General features: G+C 35.5%; 1 protein-coding gene across 2 annotated transcripts; it reads left to right on the top strand.

Moving 5' to 3' along the window:
* Positions 1 to 4,185: 4,185 nt before the first annotated feature.
* On the top strand, positions 4,186 to 12,438 carry LOC147283670 (BTB/POZ domain protein TNFAIP protein). Of its 2 annotated transcripts, XM_086245174.1 has the most exons (10): positions 4,188 to 4,723; positions 5,246 to 5,343; positions 5,450 to 5,495; positions 8,158 to 8,240; positions 8,343 to 8,407; positions 8,553 to 8,614; positions 10,783 to 10,842; positions 11,039 to 11,071; positions 11,951 to 12,016; positions 12,110 to 12,438. In XM_086245174.1, exons 1-10 carry the CDS (start codon positions 4,208 to 4,210, stop codon positions 12,152 to 12,154), a joined length of 1,074 nt encoding a protein of 357 aa, XP_086101300.1. In that variant the 5' UTR covers positions 4,188 to 4,207; the 3' UTR covers positions 12,155 to 12,438. The 2 variants fall into 2 exon arrangements, with proteins under 2 accessions (XP_086101301.1, XP_086101300.1); XM_086245175.1 differs by lacking the exons at positions 5,246 to 5,343; positions 5,450 to 5,495 and having other exon boundaries at positions 4,186 to 4,723.
* Positions 12,439 to 15,429: the final 2,991 nt, after the last annotated feature.

Genomic DNA, 15,429 nt, shown 5'->3' with positions numbered 1-15,429 from the left:
CTCCCAACTGATTCTAGTGATTATCGCCGACCAGGCCGCCGAATCAGGTCAGATCATTATGAGGTAATATTTTGATTTGTTTTTTTTTTTGTTTTTTAATAAATGAATATTAATTGTGTTTTTGTATTTGCAATTCTTTGAAAAACTTGATCAATTATGATGTTATGAATTAGATTAATTTGGGCTGTTGGGTTAATTTTCATAAATGGGGTAGTTGATTCTAAAAGATGGTAGAGCACTCAATGTCGAGTCAAACCATATGAACCCGTTGACCTCCCATTGAGATGATGACACGTCAAGATGGGTAGGTCTGACTAGCAAATGGAGGTAGGAAGTGTAATATCCGAAGCACCCTGTACAAACACGCAAAAATGAGCAAAATAGGCACCAGTGTAGTACCGGCCGAACCTCCTCCAATGCTCAAGTTAGTGTCAAGAGAATATTTGAGCAGAGCGAGTGAATAATATAATAATAATTCAATTGTCGTTTTCTTACAAAAAAGTACCTATTTTATAGTACTTTTAAAATGGTGTCAACCGTTCCGGTGATGACACATGTCCTTTGTGACAACTTGCAATGAGTTAACATGGGTTCGAGCCTAAAAGGCTGGAGCTTAGGAGACCAGAGCCTAGGAGGCCGAATCCCAGGAAGTCGGAGTCCATGAAGTCGGAGCCTTTAGTCATGAGTTGTGATCTTAAGTGTTAGGAGGCTGGAAGGCCTAGGAGCCTAGAAACCTAGAAATGGTTTAGTCTTTAGGCCTTGTAGGACCTTACTTAGGCTTAAACGATATGATGCCAAGTCTGTGACTTATCGTTATGCTCAGAGGAGAAGTGGTACAAACAAGGGTAATTGGGGCTGTTGGTTTAAGTTTTTTTAATGGGTAAATTGGGGATGCTGGGATAATTTGCTACAATGAGTTAATTGGGGATGTTGGGTTAGAGTGACGAGGACATGTTATTTAGATTTCAAGTACTCGGTTGCGTGTTTTTATCTATGTAGGATTGCGGAGATTGTATGCATTAAGAAACGTTAACGCACAAATGCACGCCACCCCAAATATGTCTAACATGGCGAACGTTGGACTAGAAATACTGGCTGACATCCTTCTTCGTCTAACTCCAAAAGATTTAATGCAGTCCACCTGTCTTGCTAAAAAGTGGTATTCAACTATCCACTACAATAAATTTGTCATAAAGCACATGAAACACTCCATGAAAACGAATGATGCTTGGACCCTTCTGCTTCATAAGAACGGTGTTTACGATACACCCACTGAATTCCTATATGTGAATTTCTCAGACACCCGACATAGTGGGGACATCCGCCGTGCAAGTGCCTCAACCATTCCGTCTACATCGAACCATGTTTTGCATCCTTTGAGACATGTATCACGATATTGCACTTTGGAATCCATGTATTCAAAAATACAAATTAGTCTCCCATATTCACCTGTTGACCAACCATGGAATACATAATTTGAGTGACTGTTATATGGATTGAGGTACAATTTTGTGTCTAATGACCTTATGTTAGTTAGGATCGTTAGTTTTAGTAAAAGGCGGAGGTCACTTTGATGTGGGAGGTGAAAACTATAATTTATGCAACAACGCATGGACGAGGATCCAAAACCACTCTATGAATGACTTTGTGATTGCGAGTGAATCAGAAAAAACATGTGTCAATAATGTTGTACATTGGCTGGCTTATGTGCTAGGTAATGCAACCTACATTGTGCTTGCACTGGATCTTGTGAGTTGTATCTTGCGTTGTATACCTACTCCAATACCGGTTGGTGCCATGTATGATAATTATGTTCGTCTCCTGCAAGGCAGCCTCTTTGTTTGTCCTGCATATCGTGATAATAACGATGTTTGGATGTTGAATGATTATTTTACCACAAAAGAATTGACTCACTAACAATATTTTAAAGCTATGAGGATGACCTTAATTCAAAAAGTAGCTAATACAATCAAAATTAACATCACAATGTTTCTTTGTGTTATCCAAACAGAACTTCTCAATCCATCATAACAAGTATATCTAAAATCAGATGTTGGAAACATAGTTGTGGCAACAAAATCAAATCCTGACACTGACTAGTCTCCAATGTATGACAAAAATAACAGTGCTCTAGGGAGTATAATCTACGAACCCAACCTTCAAGTAAGTCATATTGCTTAAAGAGTTGAAATATATATATATATACATGATTTTTAGCAACTTTGCCTTTGAAAAGTTCTTATAACATCATAATTACAAACTTCATTTCTCAGAATCTTCTAACAGAAAGTGTTCACCAATTCACAAATATTTCAACCAAAGATGGTCGCATATTGTTGTCTGAAATTCCTTATTCATAAAACCCAGATAACAAGAGAGCTAAAAACCTCAAATTTGTACTTTCATAACTTTCATCAGTTATCAAGTGAAGTCTTCTAAACTTTCAATAGTAGAAGATTATCAGAATTAAGCAATGACCCAGGTGCAAAAAATTGAAATCACTCGATTTTCCTAAGCTTTTCTTGCAACAAAAATCAATTTTCATATGTTTATCTGATAAAAACACCACCAAAATCATCTAAGTGAAACCAATATGATGAACAATTTTTTTTGGATTTTCAGTAAAGAATAGAGAGCGAGGCCTAACCTTTGAGTATATGGTTGTGAGGCTGCTGATTAGGGAGGAAGAGTGAGCCTATTCACCTATGCAACATCCAAGACGCCATGATCGATTTCTTTCTACTGCTTGAGTTTCTAAGAAAAAGGTGAGTGACAAACAAGAGTGGAGGCATCGAGTTCTAAGTGTAGAAAAAAAATGAAAAAATAATAATAATTAAGAAATGAGGGAAAAGATGCAGTAACATAAAAATTAAAGAAAACCCCAAATTACATGGAAACCTAACCCTAATTTTCAATAAATCTAAGGAAATATAGAGAGAGAGAGAGAGAGAGAGAGAGAGAGAGAGAGATTATACCTTCAACCAACAATGAGCCTAGCTCTTTTCCAATTGGAACCCGACCATGAATTGTCACAATGACGATGCAGATGTGTATGTGATCACAATTTCCTGCAAATTAAATAAGACAAGAAAATGTGTACAAAATATTTGATATTTGTATTTATAATTTTGAGGTTACAATTTATGGTTCTCCTTTGATTTGATCTCCATGGTTTTGATCTTGATTTGAGGGTGGTAGACACTTGATCTCTAACAAAATAAGATTTGAGAGAGAGCCGGCCTTGTGTTGGGCTTGATGGCTTCCTCGATTTGATCTTGATTCAAGGGTGGTAGACACATAAATCTTGAACAAGACGGGTGATTAGAGGGAGCTAACCTTGTGTTGGGCTTGATGGCTTCCTTGCTGATTTGTTCTTTGGAGCGTTTGGCTTCGTTGGAGGAAGGAAGTCCCTCTTCCTTTCCCCTTCATTCTGAATAATTAGCCTATATTTATAGGCAAGAACGAGGGAATTAATTTCCATGATTTAAATATCTTAATTTGTGGGATTAATTATTTGACTTAATTTAAATTTAGCTAATCGATTTAATTTAGCTTTTAATTTAAATTAAATCTCTTGATTTAGGAAATTTATGCTCGATTTAGGAGATTCACCAATCAAAGGTCATTTATCATCCTTCAATTTGTTAATTGACTTGAATTGATTCGATGTCTACCATAGGCATTTACAAATTCTTAATGGGCCTTGGGCTTGATTTGAGCTTTTGGTAATATTTCATTGAAATGTCGGTGTCTATCATTGAGGCTTCACGACACAGTGGAAGTACGATGACGAGATTGAACTTCCAATAACCCTAGATCCATCCGAGTGAGAGAGCGAAAGGTTTTGCATGTTGGAGATAGTTCAATATTTTTTGGAAAATAGATCCATAAATTTGGGTGGGATTACAAATTCATTAATTTTGAAATTGGATGGCATGGGCAGTTGAATTGGTAAAATGAAAGGGACATTTGAGATTTTGCATTTTCAAAAAGTGATATTTTTGCAAAGATTAATATTAGGTGCTAAAATCGTAAAAGCATCATGCAAAGTGCTAGTAGCGGCTATTTTTTTGTTGTTCCAATTTATCTAGCATCTTTTTTTTTTCTTTTTTCTTTTTTTCATAATTTAGCTAACATCTTAAGAAAGAATTATCTTAAGAAATGGTCCTTGAAATTATCCAATATTATATACTCTGCCGCCAAAGCGATGTACTCTCAAAAACTTGGCTCTGCCAGCAGACTACCAAACACTTCAAGCTATACATCAAACATGGCATTCTCAGTCTCCACAACACCATCAACAGCTTCCAGTCTCCATCTTTCCTTGTTCGCTTTCCACTTCAACCAGCTATTCCCAGTCTCAATCTCGCTCCCAACCCCTTCCTCAATCCCCAGACTCCACATCTCTTTCTGCGCCGCCGCCAAGTCGCAGACTGGGCCGGTGAAGAAGCGGTCTCCCTCGGCCAACAACAACAACAACAACAAGAAGAAAAAGCGTAAGAGTGGTGGTGGAGGTGGTGGTGGCAATTCAGAGGATCTGAGCTTGAGTGATGTAGAAATTGTGGATAATCTGGGTGCTGCTGGTAGTGGGTCTTCCGTTTCGGGTTCGGATTCGAGGTCGTCGGCTTTTCATCCCACGCCGCTGCCAAAACCGCCAGCTGGGTTTGTGGTGGATGATCATGGGAAGGTGCTCATGGCTTCTTCTAAGCGAATTGCCTCCCTTGTGAGTTCTCTCTTGCTTAATTAAGTTCTCTTTCAATTAGATAGTGCAGAACATAATTCAAAGTTTGGAACCTAAATCTGAAAAACAAATGAGTTTTTAGCAACTATCTTTTTAAATTAATCCATGTGTGGAATGAGCAGCAGCTAGAGGTACTGCTGCCTGTAGGTAAATGACATTTGTTTTGGTTACTTTACGTAACAAGTTTTAAGGTTAGAGCAAAAAACAAAAGAGAAAAAGAGCAATTATCGGACTGATGATTTAGGTGCAAAATTAAAAATTGGTACCCAATTGTATATTTCTAATGCTCTTGTTGTTTCATTGGAGGATAAGAGAAAGGATTAGTGCTGGTTGTAACTAAAAGCTTCATAAATACAAACCCATTCTAAATTGTTTATCAAGAAAAAAAAAAAAAAAAAAAAACTCATTGTAAATTTGATAGGATACAGATTGTGGTGCCATTATTTTCTTTGTCGTTGCAATTGCATCTTTAAATTTAAAAAATTCTGAACCAGTCATGGACAGGTTGATCCTACCAATAATTTCCCATTAGAGTGCGTTATAAGGAGAGTGTTCAGAAGCTCACGGGGGGATGAATGTATGTTGCTTTGCCCAGTTGACACGTAAGTCATGTTGGATTTTGTGACTGAGCAGTTTATCCCAAAACCTTGTTAAATTTATATTAATATTTACTTTATATATATATATATATATATATATTTCCTGCAGGCCCGTTCAGATATTAAAGAGCACAAATATAGATGGCTGGTCAGCTGTATGTTCTTCTGGTCCACATCTAGTTTTCAGTTCAGTCTTAAAATTTTTTAGACTTCATTTGACAATGTTGACACTTCATTATTTTCTGAATACAGATATAATAGTCCATATGTTTTCATATATAACTTCAACTTTAAATCACTTATTGATTTCCCATGAAAAAATTGTTTGTTGATTTATTTACAGTTTATTTATTGCCATGACTATGAATGATTGGATATGACTGTCCTTATCAGCTGTTAAAGCATGAATCTGAATGATTGGATGTGATTGTCCTCTTCTTTCTCATCATTCACCTTCATCTCCATTTCTCGCCAAAAGGATAGAATGGACTTTTACTTGGACAGATGAAAAATCTCAACCAAACATCTTCTCATTCACACATGCACATTTGAATACAAGTTTTGTTCCAGCCCATGTGAATTGATGCAGAAGCAAATTCTTGGGTGGGGGGGAGGGGGATTAGAGATTGAAGTCCAATACTCACACCTTCTACCCGTTCTTTGGGGGAAAGGAGGTGCCACTACGCCCAAAGGCCATCGGAAAACTGCAACTGTATTAGACTCTTGTTTATTATCAATAATATTAGTTTTAAGCTTCCCTTTGGAACTTTAGGGTTTCTCGTTATCATGCAAACGAGGATTTTCCTTTGTTTCTGTCCAAGATACATAGGCTTTGGCATCAGTTGAAGTATATGTCTAAAAGAACTCTAGAGCGTGTTGCCCAAAAGACATAAGAACTCCTATAGTGTATAATCATACGATAATTTTTAAAGAATTGCTTCCAATGATAAACAAAATTAGCTCAATCAGTGACCATAAACTAGCTAACCAAATCAGCTGAATTAGCTCAATCATCCCTAAGCATAAGGCTGTTTACAGCCTACATCGACATGATCTTGTGCAGAAATCAAAGATGAAGGTTTAGCAATTGGAAATCTATTGAAAGGAAATAGAGCATTGTTAGGCAAATGGTAGTGGAGATTCCCACTTGAGAAGAACTCTTTGTGGTGCTCAATCATTAGAGTAAATAAAGATTCAAATCTTAATGGGTGCGATTCTTGGATTGTAGACAAAGGTTGCTTTTGGCATCCTTTCAAATACATACAACTATTGAAACTTGTTATTGGGAATGAGAATACAATTAGATTTTTCTGAAAAGAAACAAAACTTTGTTTAGATTAAAATTATATTTTGAAAAGATATTTTGCTTGGTGAATTGTCTTTTCAATCTTTGTTCCTTCACTTGTACCGACTAACTCTGAATTATAAATGTAGCCATCTGTTCCATAGCTTCACTTTCACCTTCTTGAGTCACTTCCTGGGATTTATAATTTCGAAGGAATTTAATGATATAGAGCTCTCGAAATTTCTGTACTTGTTGTCTTGGATAAATAACGTCTCCTTGAACCCAACGGTTGGATAAAAAATTATGGTTTCCCACACTTCTGGAAAGTTTTCTTGTAAATCTTATTTTATCCATCACTTGATAAAATAATGGTTCTGATCAAGTTTTTGAGCCATATAAGATGATTTAGAAGGGTAAAGTGCAATTTATTTGTGAATTTTTGAGCCATATTTTGCCCCATATACAATACAGTTTTTGAGCCATATAAGATTATAGTGCACCCACTAAACTGCAATTCCACTCAGTTGGTGGTTCATGGGTCAATAAATAGTTTACTTGTGATGCGTTTCAAAGAAGAAGATATGCATGTTATCACCATATTCATGTTTTTTGTGAAAAAAAAGAGGGGGAGAGTGCCTGACTATTCTTATGCATTGTCATTTCACAATAAAAATCTGGGCTCGGTTGTTGATCTTGAATGTGTTTGTAGTTGTGTGGGTTTGTCCTCGGAATTGTTATTTCTTACCGGTGGAGAATTACTGGATTTTAGGACCAGCACAAAGGTGATTACTCTTTGGCGGTGTTCCTGTAAAAAAATAAAATAAAATAACACTTTGGTGGTGTGTTTTATTAACTGTTATGTGGATTGTGTTGGAAAGGAATTGGTTTTATGATGATAACTTTGAGAAAGTGGATCTAATTTGGGATAGAATTAAACTCTTACTTCTCTAGTGTTTTATCAACATATTTTAGGGATATTCCTTTTAGTGTTATTCATTTCCATTCGGGGAGTGTTTAATTGAATGTAATATGGTTTTTAGCTTGAGGGTGTCAACCAAAGAATCTCTAATAGATCTTGGAGCTTCTCAAAGATTTTTTTTTTTTCTTTTTCAATGAAACATAGCAGAAAAACTGTGAGCACTTATTTTCTTTTTCTTTTATTTTTTTTCCATTTTAAGACCATTAAGAAGCACATAAGAAATGAATTCGTGCTTAAAAGAACTAAAATATGAATTTTTCTTGTTGTTGAAGAAAGCTCATATACAAACCAACCATTGTTAAAAAATGAATTTGGTTTATGTATATTGGGAAACTGAAAAGTCATGTTTTTCAAAATTATAATTTCAATCAAATATATAAAACTATCAAGGTACAGCAGGAAAGATAGAGGTTGATGCAAGACTGAGTAGGTTCTTTGACATAATTAAAGGTCTCTTAATCACCATGTCAGTGATCATTATGAAATGGAAGTGTTTGTTTCTGGTAGCTTTAATTTTCCTTATCAATTTAATCTATGTGGTTCTGTTTTTTAGGTCAGCGATGAAGAAATTGAAGCTATTCTTCCCTCTGCTGCTTATGCCCTTGCCAAGATACACATGCATCTGGTACATAGCGGGTATGGTTATATAGATTTGTATCTTAATTTTATAAAACCTGTTATCTTGGTTCTTCTAGTAACTTGATGTTAATTTGCTCCAAATTTGTGTCTTCCTATCAGATTCTGTTATACAGCAAGAGGAGGGTTTTGTTACTCAGAAGATGACATATTTGATTTCCGCACAGGCAATAGTTCTCTTGTCTCTTTTCTTTAAACTGTTTTATGCTTGTTGAACTCTTAGGTGATTATGATATCTGTATTTGATACAAGCCTCTCTATTTCATTCTCTTCCTTTCCAATATTAATGTATGGTGCTAACTATGTTTGCAGATGATGGTCAAGATGTAGATGGCTTGCCAACTGAGGGTGTAGAGATTACATGTTTCCATTTGGTAATGTGATAATCATCTATTTACAGTATAATTCTCTTAAGAATGTGACATAAATGTGAATTTTGTAATTTTTAGTACTATTAGGTTGCAGCAAACTGGCTTGTGCTTGACTAATGAAGAGTTTTTGTTTGTAGAATTATTATCTTGTTCATTAAAGTACAATTTTATTAATGAAAAATGATTGTGTTCTTTGAATATCATTTTATATATTTTTTTCGTAGTATATTAACATGTGTGTTGGACTTGTACATGAATTATACAGCATAATAAAGTTACTAAACAATGTAGTCATTGTCACTAGTATAGGTAGTTTACAGCCTGGCAAATAAATATTGATTTAAGGATAATTGTCTTAATTCAAGGCTTACAGTCTGGTAGCGTAATTGTTGTCTAATTAATTTAATTCTCATCTAATTAGCTTAGTGAGAGGATGATTTCTAGAGCAGACTCCATGTATCTGAGTCCTTTTTAAACACCCATGTATTCTCTTCATATGCACTGTAATACAATGATCTTGTTTTGCTTTTTTAAATTTGTTTCTGGACATGGTATCAGAGCACCATAATTCTCCATTTCTCCGTAACCCTCCTTTAACCTCCCCCCACCACCTCAAACAAAAAAAATAAAAACAAAAATTCTCATTATCATTATCGCATGACTGCACCAGCCTATCATCGTTGTCGCACTGACCAGTCCACCAGCTTCCACACTCTTAGTATGGCTGATTTCTTAAGCAGATTTCATGTATGGTAGTCCTTTATAAACACCCATTTGTTCTCTTCATATGTACTCAATGCAACACAAGGATCTTCTGTGTTTCCAAAAAATTTATTCAACAGTTGTGATAGATGATCATAGTCTGTTCACTCTTCAACAAATTTCTTCAACTCTTCAGGACCAGTCGTGATAAAAAATCATTGTCTATTCACTCTTCAAGAATTTTCTCTTGTAAATTTTTCTTTATTTGATTAATAATCTGTTGGATCCTACCATGGAGCCAAACAAAGTTGATTTGGAAAGCAGATGTTCCCACAGAAGTGCAATATTCACTTGGTGGTTCATGGGTAGATAAATTCGTGTGATTTGTTAAAGAGAAGGCCCTTCACATGCTTATCTCCACATTGGTGTGTTTTGCTTAAATGAGAAGGGGAGAATGTTGATCACATCTTTTTACATTGTATTTGCACAAGACAATTGTGTGCTCGGTTGTTGGGGTTGCTTGGTGTAAGGTTGCTATCTTCTGATGGTGAAGGTTGCTTTGTTGGTGGGGACAAGAAGGCAGTTATTCTCTGGGGATGTGGAGTTTTGGCTATCATATGGACCGTTTGGTTGGAGAGGAATAAGAATTGTTAGAGGGTAAGGAGGAGTAGGATGGAGTTAAGGTGGTATAGAACCAAATTCTCAGCTTCCTTTTTGTCACTTTGCCAAAACATTTTAGTGAAATGCATTTTAATGTTATTTTTCTTTATTGGAGGAGCTTCGATTTGAATGTAATTTGTGTTTAGGATTGCTGATGTTATCAGGATTCAGATAGACATCTCATTCATCCTCCTTAATTTTTATTTATTTATTAATGAAATACGTGTTTCTAATTGGAAAATACTTTATGTTATAAAGGTATATTCGTGAAATAGAAAGAAAAAAAATTACTTCAAACTAATACTATTGTTGTTCATTATAGAATTTTTTGTTTTTTGTTTTTGTTTTTTTACATGTAATTATTATAAATGGTTTTAAATAATGATATTTCATTACGAGGAGAGTTTTTATGTATTGGTTTCTCTGAATTCCATAAAATTCATGTTTATTAGACATGTTCTCGTGTTTCTTTTATGTTCATCATCATTAAGACTTACACATTGGGCAATATATTTTGAGAATATGGAGAACAATTGTATTCACTTATTATTTTAGTTGTCTTATTCATTGCTTAAATTGTTTTGATAGCACGATATTCTTCAGTTTACATCTATTCATTTGCTAACTTTTAATGTTCATAATTTAAATATGAACATTTTCATTATATCGTTGATATGTCAAAAGATTGAAGTATCAAGAATTTATATGTGTCTGTGTGTTCGCAACTATATGATTTTCGATGATGTATACAAATACTTAGATGGTTTTTTCATTCCACAGTCTTGTTAGTCTATTGTTCTTTGCTGCAGGATGGTGCACATTACATGATTTATACACCGTCTGATCCACTTCTCTTTGTTGCTGTAAAGGTAACCTTCAAGATTTTTAAGACACTGTCTGCATCTCAATTGAATTAAATGCATCTATGTTCCTTTGCTCATATTGACAAAGAAGTGTCTTAAAATGTCTGTCAACATACTACTCTAGATTAATTTGGTCAAGAGCTGTCACTGATTCCATGATATGGAAGCAGAACCTAAATATTATTGGATTTTGTTTGTGCAGGATAATGATGGTCTATTGCAAATTGCTGATGATGTAAGCGGTCTCACTCATTTCGTAGTAGACAAGAATTTCCATTTTGCCATTTCTTTACCATCTGACTATATATGCTGTCTGAAGACTGTTAGAGTTTTAACTCTGACCATTGGCATTCTGATTAGGGTCTTAATATTCTCCATTTTAGTCTTACTTCTGATAACATTTTTTTTTTCCTCATGTATTTTCAAGAGTGTTGGTGTAGTGGAATCTTGAAGTTACACTATATTCTTTTAAGGTTATAGGTTTTCAGCATGAATGCAAATGATCAATTGACGTTTTCTAGAAGCTTATATCATAATTAATACAGTGCATTAACTTACGGTATTTAACTACAATCAAAAGAAGTATCTACTATAGAAATTTGGGAATGGTATGTAAAGTACATATATATAATTAGCAGATAAATAAAATGATGAAAATATGAGACATCTGACTTTTCGTCATCTAATTTGTGTAGAATATCAAGGTGTTTTTGGGAATTATTGTTCCAAGAGATTGTTTACTGGCTCTAACAGTTCCTCTCACATATTGTGTAATAGAACTTTCTTGTCACTAGGCTACCACTGTAAAAGATTTGTAGGATGCACAGTACTAGAACAAAATTGAGCTTCAAACACCTCTGTAGAATTTTGTATGTTTGTGCCTGTCTGTCTGTCTTTGTATACCTGTGAGTGTGAATTAAAATTTATTTTGCTTCCAAAGACACTTGAGGAGGTATTTTCCCACTGAATAAGCTTATTTTTAGAAGCAAACAGTAGTCAGCAAAATGCAGTGAGGCTCAATTGTTATTTATTTTAAGAGAAAATTGAGGGAGTGTGGAAAACTAGCAATGGATGATAGCTCCTGTGTAAATTTTGGTTCTATTTTTGGAAACAGGATCTGCTGGAGGATCCTGCTATCATTAGTGCCATAGATGAGGAGACTGAGTTTAACGCCTTGGTGGTACGTCACTGCACTTTGTTCATACCATTTATATTATATCGTTAATGTGAGTTGTAAGTGATTGCTTAGGCTTTTTCTTTTTCATGTTTGCAGGAGGAAGAAGCAGCTCTTCTTGATTCATTGGTAGGTAAAGAATAGCATGGTGCTTTGTGGGCTGGGGTGTTTCTATATGTCAAATCTTTCCTTCTTTTGTCACTTTAATATAAGAAAGCACTTCCAAGGACGGTGGGCAATAGCCAATAGGCCTAGAAACACTAACATTTAATTTTTACCCATTTTTCTTTTGTATATAACATTTTTTTTTTTTTTTGTAATACATGTATAATATCGTCGTGTAGCTCATTGTTGCTCAGTGCTTAGATTGTTGTTCACTAAGCAGAGTTAAACTTCAACGAGTTGAAGCAAAGTGTTCATCTCTTTTATTTTTCGCTGCACTGAGCTTTTGTTTGGAAACCCTCCAATTGTGCAATACGAAGTAGCCAATAACACTGAAGCCTTGAGCATTTGTTTCTTCATTACCCAGTTGCCTTAAAACTTTGATGGGACTGTTTAGTGAAGCTCGTTTGAGCTGGGTAGTTCTAGGCTTCTAGCTTCTGTTTAGTGAAGCTCGTTTGAGCTGGGTAGTTCTAGGCTTCTAGCTTCTTACATAGCAGTATTTTTAGAGAAGCTGGCATGAGTAGGGGTTGGCAGAGGTCTGTTTGGTTCAGTTTAGGCTCAAATTGTGGACCAAACCATAGCCTTCGGTTTACATGATTTGCACACCAATGTATCATACTTAATAACGACCTCCGAGTTTGTGAGACCCAAGGATTTTTTCAAATGTATTTTGGGGTTATTCACATTTTTGGTAATTTTCTAGATTTTTATTTGAATTATATGGATGATTTGTGAATTATTTTAATTTTCCAGAATTTATTTTGAGGAGCTGGAAATTAAAAAAAAATTTGGAAGTCAAAATAATATTTTGACCCAGTGAATAAATAGTATGAATTGAGACGAGTTCATAGAATTTTGGGGATATTTTTCTGAGTCCTCTACTATTCAAGGCTAATTTTTGAAGTTAGAATAAATAGAAAAAAAAAATAAAAATAGGTGCTGACTCGGACTGGTGTGCGCCATGTGAAACATTACAACTCGCCAGATGCGTTGACAAAGCAACGCGTGGCTCTAATGCAGGCACCGAAAGGACATGCCACGCAGCAAGGTCATGATTTGCCCATTGTTGGTACCCCTCTAAAAGTTTTGCCATGTGTCCCATTTGTCAAAACCCTAACATGCCACGTGGTTTGACAAGTCAACGAAAGGTCAGAGCAACATTTTCACTATGGCCGAGTAACAGCCGGTAAGCACAGAAAACTAGGCCCTGACCCGACCACCGAATGATGTCTCAGGCCGTCTATTGGGCGTCACAGTGAGGAGTTTGAAGATGGAGGCCCATTTGAAGAAGCCCATCAGATGCTTATACAAGGCCCATTTGCCCACTTGGCCCAATAGCCCGTTTATTTTCTTATATAAACACCCTTACCCCTAAGAGTTTAGGGGGCTGATTTCATTTACATTTACAGCATTTTCACAAGCTAGTGCTCTCATACAATTGTAATCTCTCCAAATACAGAAAAAGGAAAAATATACAAACTATGGATGTAGCCCAAGTTGGGTGAACCACCTAAAATTCTTTGTGTTCTTGATTGTCTACTTTTCTATGCCTACAACCCATCTTTTACGTTGATGTACTCATTTTTGCATCAACAATAGCAAAAGGTACCCCTAATTCTTCGATAACAACCAAAATAGTAATAATATTAAACTTATCTTAGAAACTCACTGCCAAACCTTTAGAAAAGCACAATCAAAGATTTTGGCACAAAGTTTGCGCATTTTTTGTAAACTCAAACAAGAATATGAATTGACATTAATTCTTCTGTCTATAAATTCTAAAGAAAATTATGATCATAAAAAAGCAGGTGTTGGAACCAGCTTTTAAGCCGCCACGTGTCACCTTCCAAGCCTTTCCATGTAAACAAGATCAGCAAGAAAAGTCAAGATTAGTTAGAGACTGTGACTTCCCGACAGGGATAACCCAATCTCGGCCAAGAAAAAAATTCCAGATGTAGCGAGGCAAGCTATGACTTAGGCCAAAGTAAGGAAATAGGCATGGGGAATCTAGTGACGTCACCAAGGAGAATCAAAGGGGGCCCTACACGTGTAGGCCACCCAAAAGGAGTCACCAAAAATCCTAACCTTGGAAAACAGTATAAAAAGAAAGCTACAAAGGGAATAAAGAATCATCAACAAGCCCCACAAAAACCCAGATCCCAAAGAGGCACGTCATCAAGTATGAATATTCAAATTTTTTTCTTGTCTTAGTCTACACGATTTTCTTTCACTTTTCCTTGCCTTCAGGTAGTTACTAGCTTTAAAGAACAAAGATCCACAGCATGATAATTTGTAAGTTAGTACTACTAGGAATGAAATTTCGAAAATTTCGACAAAATTTTGCCGAAATTTTTGTTTTTGGGGAGCCCCGAAATTTTATAATATACCCATTAATTTTTGATAATTTTTCGGCGAAATTTCGCTTAAATTTCGGCCGAAATTTCGAAGCTGCCACACATGTATTTTTGTAAATTTTCAGCAAATTTCGTCGAAATTTCGAACCCATGATAAAACACAGACAAAAAGAGAAGGTGACCGACCTTGGAGGTGCCCCGGAAGTGAGTCCAAGAGCCCCAAGCAGAAGGATAGGCTTCGCCGATGTTGTAGGGAAGATCTTTGGGTCCAGTCCCAGATCCACCCACGACTCCCTTCAAGAATCTAAGCATCGCTGGAAACGGCGTCATGTAGGGTCCAAGAGTATCAATTAGTTAGATCCTATGCTATACCATGTTATCACACTCTTTCCCTCTAATTCGCCGGTCCTCTTCCAGTCCTCCTCCTTCTCCTCCTTTTGTCTTGTTTAAGTTGCTTTTTTTATTTTTCATTTTTTTTCCAAATCCCGTTCGGTAGATTGGATCGTGTCTTGGGCTTGGGCTTCCTTGATCTGGAACCAATATAGTTTAGTTATGGATTGTAGCCATTATTATTACTTTATTAGATTAGTTAGCCTAGTTTGCTGCTTTGCCAAATTTGATTTGGCATATAATATTAATTACTGCTACGGCATTTTCAACATTTCCCAACCCTCTCCAACATTACTGCTACGACAATTTTTTTTTTAAAGAAAAACTATAATATGGGTTTAGTAATTTTATATAAGTTTATAAATTAAATATCACTATGGAGTATTTAAGTTTATAATTTTATATAAGTTTGTAAGTATATAAGTTTAATATAATTTAGGGTTTAGGGAGTGGTTTATTGTTGATGGTTTATGGTTTAGAAGGTAGGGTTGAGTAAATTTAATAATATACGGT

The sequence above is a fragment of the Dryas octopetala genome, chromosome 5, assembly GCF_963921425.1.
Source record: "Dryas octopetala chromosome 5, drDryOcto1.1, whole genome shotgun sequence".
NCBI classification, from domain to species: Eukaryota; Viridiplantae; Streptophyta; class Magnoliopsida; order Rosales; family Rosaceae; genus Dryas; species Dryas octopetala.
Note: the sequence above shows the minus strand (reverse complement) of the source record. Positions and strands in the feature narration are given on the sequence as shown.

Excerpts from the sequence above, each read along its gene's own strand:
- LOC147283670 (XM_086245174.1), top strand. The coding sequence starts at position 4,208 with ATGTACTCTCAAAAACTTGGCTCTGCCAGCAGACTACCAAACACTTCA. Across the intron at positions 8,241-8,342 it reads ATGCATCTGGTACATAGCGG|ATTCTGTTATACAGCAAGAG; the intron begins GTATGGTTATAT and ends TCTTCCTATCAG. Across the intron at positions 8,408-8,552 it reads CATATTTGATTTCCGCACAG|ATGATGGTCAAGATGTAGAT; the intron begins GCAATAGTTCTC and ends CTATGTTTGCAG.